This window comes from Bison bison, unplaced genomic scaffold (assembly GCF_000754665.1).
Source record: "Bison bison bison isolate TAMUID 2011002044 unplaced genomic scaffold, Bison_UMD1.0 scf7180017864243, whole genome shotgun sequence".
Lineage (NCBI taxonomy): Eukaryota > Metazoa > Chordata > Mammalia > Artiodactyla > Bovidae > Bison > Bison bison.
Genome location: NW_011494815.1, coordinates 2265956 through 2279835, shown reverse-complemented (window position 1 = coordinate 2279835; position 13880 = coordinate 2265956). Strand labels below are relative to the sequence as shown.

The following is a 13880-nucleotide window of genomic DNA, read 5'->3' as shown; positions in this document are numbered from 1 at the left end:
TCACTGACTCGATGGACGTGAGTCTGAGTGAACTCTGGGAGTTGGTGATGGACAGGGAGGCCTGGTGTGCTGCGATTCATGGGGGTCGCAAAGAGTCGGACACGACTGAGCGACTGAACTGAACTGAAACTGAAACTGAATAAATCTTTTTATTTTTGTAAGGTTGGTAGTAATGTACCCCTCTGGTTTTTGACTTTAGTCATTTGAGTCTTTTATTTTCTTGGTCTTTCTAGCTAAATGTATGTCAATTTTGTTAACCTTTTCAAAGGACTATCATTTGATCTTAAACTTGTTTTTAAAACAAAATCCAAAGTTTAAAAATAAAATAAAATTTAAAAATTAAAAAAAAAAAAAAATCCAGCTTTTTGGTATAGATGAGTCCAGAATAGGAAAAGAATGAGATTGTTCTCTTATGGCGAGTACAGCTGACTGATAGAAGGTAAAATTAATCAATTAAATTAAGAACAGAGAAGAAATTAGAACTCAGCACTCCTAACACCTGAACTTGAATAAGGTACCCTTGACTCCTTGGGCTAGACATTTCCTCCTCCTAGTTCTTACTATGAAAGTATTAGTTGCTCACTTGTGTCCGACTCTTTGCAACCCCATGGATTATATAGCCCGTCAGGCTCTTCTGTCCATGGAATTCTGCAGGCAAGAATACTGGAGTGGATAGCCATTCCCTTCTCCAAGGGATCTTTGCAACCCAGGGATTGATCCTAGAGGAGCACTATTACCGATTATCACTCTGTGCTGGTCTTGTACTGAGCCCCATGACATGAATCTCACACATGATTTGGCGAAGACCCTGGGGAACATCCTGTAGCCAGAGGTACGGTCTGGTGGGGTGACTGCACTTTGCCTTGCCCAGGGACTGCAGCCTCCCCACCATGTCCAGGGTCTCACAAGTAGTCACTCCTGGGGTATGCGAAGGCATAAAAACCCCAACTTTGTTCAGTAAAGATCGTTCTAAGCCCTTGTATATGTCTCTGCTGGGGACAGGAGGCTCACTAACTGATGTCACAGACCAGGTGGCCACAACGCACCCAAACTACTGTGCTTGGAAGAGGCATCTCCACTGTATTGACTTTGCTTAGAGCAGTTCATGGATCATTTTCTGTGTAGGTTTAACTAGGTCTGAAAGGCCTGGTTGAGCATGGGAGCAGTGGTCCTAAAGCCTTGTTCTGGAAGGACAGATAACCTTGGGCAGGTCATTTATCCTCTCTGAGCCTGGGTTTTCTCATGTGCAATGAGATGAGGGATATATCCACAACCAACAATGACCTGGCCCTTGCATGGGCCAGGTCCAAGAGAAACACTAGGAATTCACTCATCTCATCCTCACCTACACACACTCAACTCATTTACTCCCCACAGGAGCCCAAGGAGGTAAGTCCTGTTATAACCTCCACTAGACAGGAAGAATTGAGACTTGGAAAGGTTAAGGAATCAAAGCCACAGAGCAAGCAAGTGGTGGAACTGAGCCACAGATGTGGATGTCTAACCCATGTCTGAGAACTTAACCATTAGATGCTACTTTTCAAGTTTGTCCGGACATCTCAGTGAGAGCATAAAGCACTGAGCACAGTGTCCTTCCTTGAGTATGATCGGGGCTCATGGCATTGCCAAGAGCAAATACCAAGCCCAGTCAGGCAAGGGCGTGCAGGAGGCAAGGGTCTTTCCAGGGCTGTGGGGCAGACAGGGCACTTGCAACACCATCTCACATTTTCTGTGGGTTATTTCAAGTAACAGTGATCCTCAGAAACTTCCTTTTTTGCATGTTCTTGGTTCCGCTTCTCTTGTTTGGTGGCCGTCAGTAGGCATGATCCTGGTTTGATCTTCGTGAGACCACTCTGGACACACACTGGCTGGGTGTTTGGGTTCCTCAGGCTCCCTCTCCCCACAGCACGCTCACCCCCTGTACCCAGCTCCCTCCTGCTTCACCTAAGGGAAGATCCTCTGCAGGGTGCCCTCCTTGTCCACTCATCCTGGGGGGCTCAATCATGCCGCATACCCCCAAGTCTCTCTCTCCAGATCAGATCTCTCTCCTGAGTTCTAGGCCTTTCCATCCAAATGCCTGTGGTGGTAGTTCCATCTCTAGCCAGTAGGCCCTAAAGGACACTCATCATTATTTTCCCTAAAATCTGTTTCTCTCCTGGGAATAGCACCACTCCCCTACTAGTTACCCAAGCAAATTCAAACACTGAAGCCGACAGAGAGGAATGCTATATTTGAGTCACACAGAACCAAGGTCTCTAATTCAAGTCCAGCAAACAATCTATTCTGCTTTCTAAGAGGCCCCAGCTCATCTGACGTCCACAGAGAAAACAAGCACCCAAACAGGATCAGTAGTGGGTATCGTCTGAATTCCCCAAAGCTTCCACCCCTTCAGTTAGAGCAACAATAAAAGCAGCAGATAATATTCAATATTTAAGTGCTCACTGATACCCAAGCACAATTCTAAAGCAGTTTACCTTTAAACTTCTTGCCCCAAACACACATGAGGCAAACATTACTGCATTTACATTTACTAACAATCTGAGTGAAGCACAGAGAATTCAAACATCTTGCCAAGGGTGGAATAGCCTATGACTGGTGGGGCCAGGATACAAATGCAGGCAGTGTGGTCTGAGAGCCAGGCTATAGTGCTGTCTTCTTATAAGCTGTTTAAAACAAAGCCTGCCAGTAGGAAATATAAATTACATATACCACACATGAGTAAATGAAAAAGAAGCTGAGACATAATCGAAATACAGTAAATTACACATGCGAAAAGTGAATAATGATGCATTTGACATTTGTAGAAAACTGTGAAGCCATCACTCCGTTACACTGAATAGATCTCAATTATGCGCATATGTATGGGTTTCCCTGGAGCTCAGTGGCAAAGAATCTGCCTGCCAATATAGGAGATAAGAGTTGTGTCCCGGGGTTGGGAAGATCCCCTGGGGAAGGGCATGGCAACCCACTCCAGTATTCTTGCCTGAAAAAATCCCATGCACAGAGAAGCCTGGTGGGCTACAGTATACAGGGGTCGCAAGAGCGCTGGACACGACTGAGAACTAAACAACAACAACAACGCGCATGTGTATACGGAAAATGTGAGGAAGGAGGTGCTAAGAATGCTTGCCTGGGTAAAAGGACTACGGGTAATTCCAAAATTTATACCTTTCTGGGTGTTCCTAATTTCTTACAGACAATGTGTACTATTTCAAAAATCAGAACAAAGGTAGTATTTTAAAGTAATGATGGCATGAATTGAAAATAAAGAGCCTAACCCCCAACCCAGGTCCACCTCCCCGCAGGGGAGTCATACCAGATTGCTGTAAGCTCTGAAGGAGGGGCTGCCTGCAGCTTGGCAGGCCCCTCAGCTGCATGGCACTTACTGTATTTCAGTTCCCAGGTGCTTGAGGGAAATATTCTGAAGGGCCGAGGGCCTGGCATGGACTGGCTGCCAGGCAGCTGCCACACCCACAAGATCAGTGGGCGTTTTCACGGGACACAGGAACGCCTCCTCCTCCTCCTCCTCTTGCTCTGGGGAACAAAGAAAAGGGAAATCATCCATGCTCTAAGTCACTGCACTTAGGAAGACAAGCCGGGCAGTGTTATGATTGGGAGCAAGTGAGAGTCTGTGAGCTGCAGAGCAAGGCTTCCCTTTAGGGTAACAGCAGCCAGAGGCAGGCTTTTCGCCAAAGGTTTTGCTGGGACAACCTTCCTGGAAACCCCCTTAAAAATCTGCAGAACTGTGGATATTTCTACATCTGAGAATCCATCCCAAAGAAGTTCTAGGAGATGCAGACAAAGCTTTATGAGCCAGGAGGTTCATCCTGGCACTGTTTGGCCTCACACTAGAAATAACATTAAGGATCTGGGGAGAGGTTAAACACATCATGATGCCTTCAGGCAATGGACTATCACTCAACCATTGAGAACAATGCTAATGAAGAATGCTTAGGAATATGGGAAATATCCATAGGATATAAAGTGGAAAAAGTTGAGATTCTAGTATGATCTCAACTGTCCAGAAAAGTCTCAAAGAAGTACACTCTGCAATCTTAACAGAGGTCAGAACTGCATGATGGGGTTAGAAGTGGGCAGGTTATGCTCATTATAGTTTACTTCTCCCCCGACCCCAAAATTTTCTACAGTAAACATGGATTCTTTTATAAACAGAAAATATATATTTATCAAAAGCAGATGTTAATAACGAGATTTTATAACACAGGGAAATTTTAGGGACACAATACTGAGTGCCAAAAAAGCTAAGTAGGGCCTTTTGTATTATTATATGATCAGAGATATGTTTAAATAAAAGGCAGGCAGGAGTCCATGACATAACATTAACATTGGCTGTCTCTGGGTGATAGGCTTATGGTTACTTTTTCTTCTAGTATTCTATGTTTCCAATACGTTCTGCTTCCTCCAAAATGTTTAATAGTAAGGAAGGTTTCAAGGCTAAGGAAGCATTATTTGAAGTATAAGAGAGAGGGAGGCAAAATATTTCAAGGTCAGTTTTGAGTGTTACAAAAAGTGGGAGAGAACTCAGGCCACTGGAGGGGTGGCATGACCCTGATCAGGCAGCCCCTGAGGATGACAGGATAGCAGACACTCTTTGTTTGGAGCCCTCTCACTGAGAGAGTAAAAGATTGCAGGGTAGAGGAAATTTGTTTTTGCACCACATCTACACAGAGGGCATGGGTGCAAAAACATAAAAAACACAAGCACACCTCTGAAGGGCTGAGGGCTTGGCCTGGACTGCTTTATGGGTTCAGCTCCAGACAGATGCCCCCATAGAAAACAGAACTGATATGACCCAAGGCTCTGGTCTGGGGTCTCTGGGCCCCTCTCCAGCCTAGAGAGGGAGGTGTACATGCCCTCAGGGAGGTGCCCACACAAAAAGCTTTCAGCAGCATTTACTTGTAATTCTCCTTTTGCCTGAACTGTAGGGACTGCCACATCATCAGTCTGAAGAAATCAGCACAATGAAATTGCCTAGCCAGAAGGTCGCTGCTTCCCCAAAGGGCCCTGAACAGATGACCAGTTGCCCCCACAGCCTGAGGGGTGTCGGGGGGGTGTGCGTGTGAATCTGAAGACTAGGGTTCAAATTTCAGTGCTGACATTTTCTTGCTGTGTGACCTTGGACAGGTCTCTTGACCCCTTCGAGCCTCAGTTTCCTCTTCTGCAAAACGGGAATAACTACCTACCTAAGATCTCTGTGAGGATTAGGGAACTTGAGGCACGTAAAGTGTGAGAACAGAGTAAGTGGTATATGTATTTCTATGATGATATACATAAAAGTCCTTCGTAAACTGTGTCCTACTTTGGCAAAGTGTTATTATTATTATTATAGATCTGCTGACTCCCCCTTGATCCTCCATGGCTCTTATAGAGACCAGTGTTTACGGCAACTATAAAATAACGGTGTTTAAAATAAAGGTGTATAAAATAAACACTTAAAGGCCGCAGAGAACATGCCTTGCAGATTGCTCAAGGACATGATTAAACACTTTTGAAGAAGATGAAGTGTCCGTGACTCAAAGTCAGATGCAAGTCTGTTGGTTTTTGCTCCCCTAGGAGCATGCCTCTGCTTCCTCCCAGGAAGGGTGGAGGCTGGAGAGGTGGGGCAGTCTGCTCTAGCGGGGTCTGCCAACTTGCTCAAGACTCCAGAAATGTCTTTCTAGGGAAGGTTCCTCAGGGCCCCTGTGTCCAGGAGGGTGGAGGCTGCTGTGGGATGAGAAAGGCTTCAGAGGAGAAGTCTACATCCTGGCTTCCTGCATCTTACCCCCACCCTATTCCCCAACCCACCCCCTCCCCACGCCCCACCCCAGACCCCCGAAGGAGACTGGTGCCTGGTCATTAAGGCAACTCCCCTCCCCCGACATCCACTGCAGGGGCAGGCCCAGAAGAGGCCCACTGAGTGTGTTGAACCAAAGGCATTCTTCTGATAACCTGGTTCTTTGGACACTTGGGAATCCTGTCAATGGAAGGCTTCCTTGGTACTCCTAGTCTGAGGTTATCTGGCAACTGTGTCATTCAGCCACAGGTTCTGGCGTAGTCAGGGCTATTGGCTCTCCCAGAGATGGGAGAGGAGGGTGAGAAGCGCAGAAGCAAAAGCAAACACACCCTTCCCCAAAGAAAGTGCTTAGCAGCATAAAACACACAGAAGGTTCTCTGCGGAAATTATGAATGATTATCATAAACCATTAAAAAGAAGTATTTACCATGACAGTGTACAGACACATTCAGTAACTGCATTATTAGGGCAGTTCTCAAGCACTGAGCATTCACTATGTATCCGGCTTTATGCTAAGGGCTATATATTCCTTTTCTCACTTAATGATAAAATTCAATATACTTACTGACACATTCATTCAGTAGATACCCAATGTGCCCGGCAGGGCATCAGGTACTGAGGATACAGGTGACAGAGACATGGAACCCACCTTTGGAGGGTAGGGGGCAGAGACTGACAAGCACACTGTGATTAGAACATAACGTTAACTGTCTGCAAAAAGCGTTGAGAGCTCACAGAATCCAGCTGGCAAAGTCCTGGAAGGCTGCCAAGAGGAAGTTAGCAAGGAGGTGACAGTGGAGTGTGGCCGGAGAGTGTAAGCAGGAATGTGTCACGTGGACAAAAGTAGGCAGGGACGCCTCTGGTGCTGCTGAAGTGCACAGCACAAGGTAGGCACTGGGCGCACAGGCAGAGGTGAGACCAGGAAGGACAAGGCCTGAATCTGGTGCTAAAAAGCTGGGCCTGGGACATGGAGGGCGGCCATGGAAGGGGGTGCGGCTCAGGTTCTCATTTGAGAAAGCTCGCTTGGGCTACAGTGAAGAGGTGGGGTCTGCGGTGGCAGGCTGGGACACGCAGACACTGGAGAGGAGGCTGCTGTGGTTGTCCAGCTAAGAGTGGAGGCCTGACCCAAGACAATAGCAGTGAGCACCTGGATCTGACGTGCACGCCAGAAAGCAGACATCGCCGGCCCAGGCGACTGACTGGACTGGCTGAGATTCAGGAAGGGGCAAATGGTAAATGAAGGCCATTGGCTGAGGGAAGGAAAAGTGGGGAGAAGGATAAAGGCAGATGAGCTCGGTCTGTAATGCATCTGGGTACTAGGGTCTAGGAGGCGGCTGGTCACAGGTCCCGCCCTCGCCCACGGGGGTCCCTGTCAACTAATGGTGAAGCATGTTAGACACGCTACAGCCCTGTGGGTGGTTTTCTGTCTCAGTTCTAAAACCTGCCAGTCACAGTCCTGGCTGCAATATGGGTGTGGGAGGGTATGAGCTCCAGGACTCCTCCATGCTGAGACGTTTTAGGATTTGGGTTCTTATGGGTCACCTGGGGGTAAAGGTTCTGCCCTACAGAAACATGGGATAAGATCACAGATCTACTCGACTCACAGCACAAAAGCATTTATGTCAGAAGCAACAACAATAACTGCATTTTCTCATTAACCTTCCTCACAGGTTGTGAAAGTTCTTGAAATCTTTGCATAATTGCTATCATCATAATATTAGCTGACGTCTACTGAACTCTGACAATGCTCAGACATCATTCCAACCACTTAAGCTGTGTAGATTCATTTAATCCCTATAATAACCCTAAGAAGTAGGTATAGTTTATTAACCTCATTTTACAGGGAAGGAAATTGAAGCTCAGAAAGGTTAAGCAACTTGCCTAAGATTGCACAGGATGAGGATCTAAAGCCAGCCAGCATGGCCTCAGAGCCTGTGTTCTTGCCATGGATGCTATACTGTTGCCCTAGTTGATCCTGAGCCACATCCCTGGCTCTCTGCTTCTTTAGCAGAGGACTCCTCCCACTTACTCCCAACAGGAGGGTAGAGGCTTGGTCACCAAAAGCCCTGGGTGTATGAATAGAAGGCAAGCCTGTTGGGTACCTAGCTCAAGGCGCAGGGCAGGCCCATTCCCAGCCAGGGCAGCGTCGTGGGCAGCAGGAAGTGCAGGCAGGCTGTTGTGGAACTCCCAGCGCTTCATCTGCAGCTGCTGCAGCCAGTACAGCATCGCTTGCTTGGTGGCAGCCTGAGAAGCACAAGGGTTAGTTGGCAAGGCCCTGTGCCCACACGGTGGGACTGGGTGAGGGATGTGAGAAGGTCATGGGAAGTTTGGCAACTCTCTCCTTCCTGAGAAAACAAAAAACAAAACAAAACACTGCCACTGTGGATAGGTGCCCATCTTTGAAACACCACATGCTCCTCAGTCATAGAAGATAACCAGGCTCTGATCTTCCACTCAGAGATATCTTAACCTTTCTGGGCCTCAGTGTTTTCATCTGTACTATGGTGATGATAACACTCGGTCCATAAGGTGGTTATGAGGGTGAAATGAGGGAAGGAAAGTGTCCAGCAGAGTTCCTGACATGCAGCAGGAGCTCCAAATGTGCTCACTGGATAAAAGAGTTTGGAGACATTGAGAGAGAGGGAGAGAGCTTTGAAATTCTGACTTGGCTGGGGCCCGGGTAGCATCACTACCTTCTTGTGTGACATCTCAGTGTCCTAGTCAACTTTGTGGAGTGAGGAGAATCCCCCCCTTTCTGAGGATGATACGACTGGGACCTGGAAAGTCACATGCGTTCAACAACAATTCAGTGGCACCTCCAGGCAGCCCACACAAGGTACACCTGACACTGGTCATCAGTCCCCCGGTACTGGATGGTCCACACACCTACTCTCACATCCATTACGTTGCCTGATCCTCCACTGGGGAAGCAGGGCAGGAGTGCTTGGCCCCTGCTATAGATGGAGAAACTTGGAGAAACTAAGGCTGTGAGGTGGCCCAGGCAGGTGGTGGTAGAGCTGGTCCCAGAACCCAGGTCTCCCACTTCTAAGCCAGAGACCTGTTATAATTTATGGCCAGGAGAGTGTGACTTACAGAGAGAAGGCCTGGGATCAGATGGGCTGCAGAAGCTGGGCAGCTCGCTAGGATTGGAAGGTAAGCCTCACAGAGATGACCACAGTCAAGGCCGTGTGAGAATATAAGCAAGCAACCAGGGCAAGCCCTCTTCTCAAGAGGGCCAGGGGTGAGGTGTGCAGAAGGCAGGAGGCTCCATGAGAGGGGCCCTCAGCCTGCCATGGAGGGATCAAATCAGATAAAATGCTGTCCACCATTCTCTTTCTATATCAAAGCTTTCCCTGAGAGACCTCAGCTTCTTCCAGGGCTTCACCATGACCTTGTGCTCACAAACTCCCACTCATACCCAAACATCCCATTTTATTAATTCTCTGGACATGCGTATATTGAGCATCTATGGTATGTGTCAGGGACTGTGGTAGGCAGTGGAGACACTGGTGAGCCCACATGGCCCCTCTCCTCTTGAAACTTAAGAATCTACCAAGGGGACATATGACTGCATGTCCTGTTGTTTCCTCAATTGGGGTTCCCTCCTGTCAGTGACTGGCCCAACCAGGCAGTCAGCCAGTTACACAAGCCATCCTTGACTCCTCTCTCATATCCATAGCCACCTGCATATGTCTCCTTCCCCAATGCTACAGCTCAGCCATCATTTTCTCCTGATGGACTGTCACCCACCCCCTACTGCAGCCTGGTCACAAGACTGGCCTAGTCATTAAAGTGCAACTAAAAGCTGTGAGCTATATCCAGGGGGCTCAATAGATTCTCCATTGGCTGGAAGTAGAGGTGGGAGGGAAGCAGTCTACTGGCACACTCCTCTCTGAGTGTGAATTCCAGAACTCCTAGCCCACACCAATCTTTCTTTCCAGTTAAGTTCTAGGCACTTTCACTGGACAAGAACTTTCTGACCTTGGTTCTGTCACTATGTGTGCTCAGTCAACAAATACGTATTGTGCACCCACTAGATGCCAGCAGTAGTCTAGGCTGAGATTAATTCAGCAACTTGTGATGTGCCAGGTGCTTACATACCTTGTTTTAGTCTCACAAACTACCTCGGTACTAAGAGGTTAACTTGCCCAGAGTCACACAGTTAGTAAGTAGCTGATGCAGAATTTGAATCCAAGCCTGTCTGATTTCAAAGCGCAAGGCCTTTGCAATGCTTCAGGCTTTTCCAGTTAAATATGATAATAAAACAGAACTTACTGATGAGAAAACAGGTTTGGCTATGCTTCAATGAACAATGTAGGTTGATCAGTGAAACCTAAGTGTTTATCTCCCAATCTCTGCCAATGTTTTCTCAGCATTCACTCCCCTTGGCTACAACATCAAGAAAAGTAATTCAGAATCCAGGCCTTGAAAGAGGATTGTAAAGCTCATTATCTTGACTATACTTCAGCCCTAAGTAAGAAAGTTATGGTAACTGCCTAGTTTTTTGTTGTTAAGCTGGTTAAGTTTTGTCTGACTGTTTTGCAACCCAATGGACGGTATCCTAAAAGTTTTGATAAGGTACTGAGAAGTAGGGAAGCTATGAGATTCCAAGTGTGGGCTACACTACTTTTTAGTGGTGTGACTCAAACCAGTCCCTTTACCCCTTTATGACTCAGTTTTTTGATCCGTAATATAGGTCCATCATCCCGGCCTTTACTGCAGGAATCTAATGAGGAAATGGGTGTGAATGCGCTTTGAAAAACACAAAACCCTGGGCACCCAGGGTTCACTGAGGTGATCGGGGTCGGTGATTATGATAAGTTTATTGTGACCACCCACCTGTGCTCGGCGGTGCCCTGGGATCCCATCCCGGCCAAAAAGGGAAAACAGTGCTCCATTTACCTTCAAGGTAATTATCCGGTTGGGAGTCTTGATTTCGAAAGTCCCGTCCTCGGCGTCCGCCTTGCAATCAAACACCGCACTGGAGAGGTCGATGCTGTCCAACGGATTCGCATCCTGCGCGGTCCGCGAATAATACAGGTGACATTTCCCCTCGTCGAAGAAGAACCAGCGGGATTTCCAGCCCCGGATGGGCCCCTTGCCACCAAACTTACTTAAATATCCACAAAGCTTTGGGGGGGTCGCCTCCAGGGGCCGGGTACAGCCCTCCGACTCCTCGGAAAGCGACACCTCGGGAACCTTGGCCGAGCCAGCAGGCTCTTCGGACCACGGGACGGAGGAACCAGACTCCGCGGGGCTCTCCTGCGCGCCCTCCATCGCAGAGGGACTGGAGGTTAGTGGCCCAACCCCACTCAAATCTTGAAAACTCAGGTGATAACCTTCCAAAAGGGAGTGATCCGACGGGGGCGGGGCCAGTGGCGACCCGCCTCCAGGAGACGACGGAGGGACTCGGTTGGCTGCAGCTTGTGAGCCTCATAGATCGAAAGCCCAGTAGGGGCGGATGGCCACGCCCATTCGGGCCTCGGCCGCCAGGACACGCCCCGGCACGCCCTCTGCCGGCTCCTCCTTTCCCGCCTACTTCAGGCTTTTCCTCATTGCCTATGCGCCATCTTTACTGGGGGCAGCTTCCGGCATGAGGCAGTCCACAGGGTGAAGGCGTGGTGTCTCTGAATTAGTTCACCCGCGGAAGGGAAGCTGAAAGAGACGCGGGTCCTCCGGTACACTGCTCTGGTAACTCGCGTAATGGCGTGGAAGGGTGGTCCTTTCTCGCGCCTCATGGGCCTCCCGCCTTTTCTCCCCAGGTACCGCTCCGGTCACCGTCGGACGGCGGACCGCGCGGCCATTGGCTGAAAGGGACGCCCTGCTCAGTGTCGCCACATCCGGCACTGCTCTCGGCTTGTGGGGCTCGTTGGCTCAGTACCCGCGGCTGTTTATTCGTGATTCACCCCTGACCGCGGCGGCCTCTCCGCCCTCCGTCCCAGCCTCCTTTTCTGGCTGCTTGCGTTACCTGGGGCGCCTGGTCCGGCTGCTACCCTGACGGAACCCGGTGCCTTACTGGGGCTGGACTCAGCAAATTGTGTACACAGACAAATAGGCCCTGATTAACTCGCTCAACCTCATGTCTCATTCTACCACTTGACCTTAAGTTTTTCCCCTTCCCTCCTGTCAGGCGCATCTCTTCTCTTAGGCTGTAGAACCCATTTCTGTCCACCTCTTTCGAGGCATCACGGTGCCCTAGCCCTGTCTTAGCTCCTCTCCCTTTAGCTTCTTTTTCTCTGCTGCTGCTGTTAAGTCGCTTCAGTCGTGTCCGACTTTGTGCCCACCAGGCTCCTCTGTCCCTGGGATTCTCCAGGCAAGAATACTGGAGTGGGTTGCCATTTCCTTCTCCAATGCATGAAAGTGAAAAGTGAAAGTGAAGTCGCTCAGTCGTCCTCGACTCTTAGCGACCCCATGGACTGCAGCCTACCAGGCTCCTCCATCCATGGGATTTTCCAGGCAAGAATACTGGAGTGGGTTGCCATTGCCTTCTCCAATCCTTAACAAAATTCTCGTTTCCGGGTAAATTATGCCCAGAGACTGAGACTGTCTTTGCCAGTACAGTAATTTTTTAAATACAGGTTCACTGCAGAAATTATGATTTATAATAACAGTATTTCCCAAGTTCCTAGTATACGGGATAATGTCTCTTAATAAGCAAATGAAAAGAAGTAACATCCTCCCAACTGTAAAAGGGCCACAAGGTTAAAACTGTTTTGATAGATGATTTCTAAAACTGTTTTTCCTATCTTCCCCTTGTGTTGCTGGGAACTAAATTTGCATTCTTTGTTACTGATTAATGCTGGCGGGCCTTCTTGCTAGTTTTGCTTGTTCCTTTTAACCCCAGTCTCAAGACTTTCCTTAAATACTCCTGGTTTCTCCCAGAAAGCAGGACGGTAATTTTCAGGAAGTTAGTCTGCTACTGTCCTCATTTGCTGTCAAATCAATAAATTTCGTTTTCCTTTATCCTTAGAACCTTCCCATTATCTTCAGTCTGTATTGGGAAGGAGGACTGAATTTTCAGTTACAAAATCAGTGATATGTTAATTATACTGTTGTTCCAGCCAAAGGGGGGTTTGAAAGCAATAAAATCCAAATTTAGTTCAGGTGTACCTTTCTATGAGTTGGTTCCTGGTATAGTCAGTCATTCCTTCCAGTTGGGTATCAGGGTTAGGACCTATTACCAATGTTGGTAGAGGTTGCTCCCGAGGTTATTCCTCCAGGGACCCTTACATGGCTTGTGCCACTGCCTACAAGGACTAGCACTGCCAGGTTAGGAACAGATCTCCCTTCTTTTCTGAATTCAGTTCAGTTTAGATGCTCAGTTGTTTCTGACTCTTTGTGACTCCATGAACTGCAGCACGCCAGGCCTCCCTGTCCATCACCAACTCCTGGAATTCACCCAAACTCATGTCCATCGAGTCGGTGATGCTATCCAACCATCTCATCCTCTGTCGTCCCCTTCTCCTCCTGCCCCCAATCCCTCCCAGCATCAGAGTCTTTTCCAATGAGTCAACTCTTCGAATCAGGTGGCCAAAGTATTGGAGTTTCAGCTTCAACATCAGTCCTTCCAATAAACACCCAGGACTGATTTCCTTTAGATGGACTGGTTGGATCTCCTTGCTGTCCAAGGGACTCTCAAGAGTCTTCTCCAACACCACAGTTCAAAAGCATCAATTCTTCGGCACTCTGTTTTCTTTATAGTCCAACTCTCATATCCATACATGACTACTGGAAAAACCATAACCTTGACTAGACAGACCTTTGTTGGCAAAGCAATGTCTCTGCTTTTTAATATGCTATCTAGGTTGGTCATAACTTTCCTTCCACGGAGTAAGCGTCTTTTAATTTCATGGCTGTAGTCACCATCTGCAGTGATTTTGGAGCCCAGAAAAATAAAATCTGCCTCTGTTTCCACTGTTACCCCATCTATTTGCCATGAAGTGATGGGACCGAATGCCATGGTCTTAGTTTTCTGAATGTTGAGTTTTAAACCAACTTTTTCACTCTCCTCTTTCACTTTCATCAAGAGGCTCTTTAGTTCTTCTTCACTTTCTGCCATAAGGGTGGTGTCATCTGCATATCTGAG

The 13880-nt window shown here is 48.0% G+C and overlaps 1 protein-coding gene across 3 annotated transcripts in view; it reads right to left on the bottom strand.

Annotated features, from left to right (window-relative positions):
• The window catches only part of TBC1D2 (TBC1 domain family, member 2), a 42767-nt gene extending 31553 nt beyond the window's left edge, over nucleotides 1–11214 (bottom strand). The window contains exons 1-4 of one of the 3 annotated variants that reach the window (XM_010847044.1): nucleotides 10909–10976; nucleotides 10697–10810; nucleotides 7897–8139; nucleotides 3387–3534 (exon numbers count right to left, since the gene is read on the bottom strand). In XM_010847044.1, coding sequence (XP_010845346.1) covers nucleotides 3387–3534; nucleotides 7897–8020 — 272 coding nt within the window. In that variant the 5' untranslated portion in view covers nucleotides 8021–8139; nucleotides 10697–10810; nucleotides 10909–10976. Of the gene's footprint in view, nucleotides 1–3386; nucleotides 3535–7896; nucleotides 8140–10696 lie in introns of all 3 variants that reach the window. The other 2 variants (XM_010847043.1, XM_010847042.1) reach the window with 2 other exon arrangements.
• Nucleotides 11215–13880: the final 2666 nt, after the last annotated feature.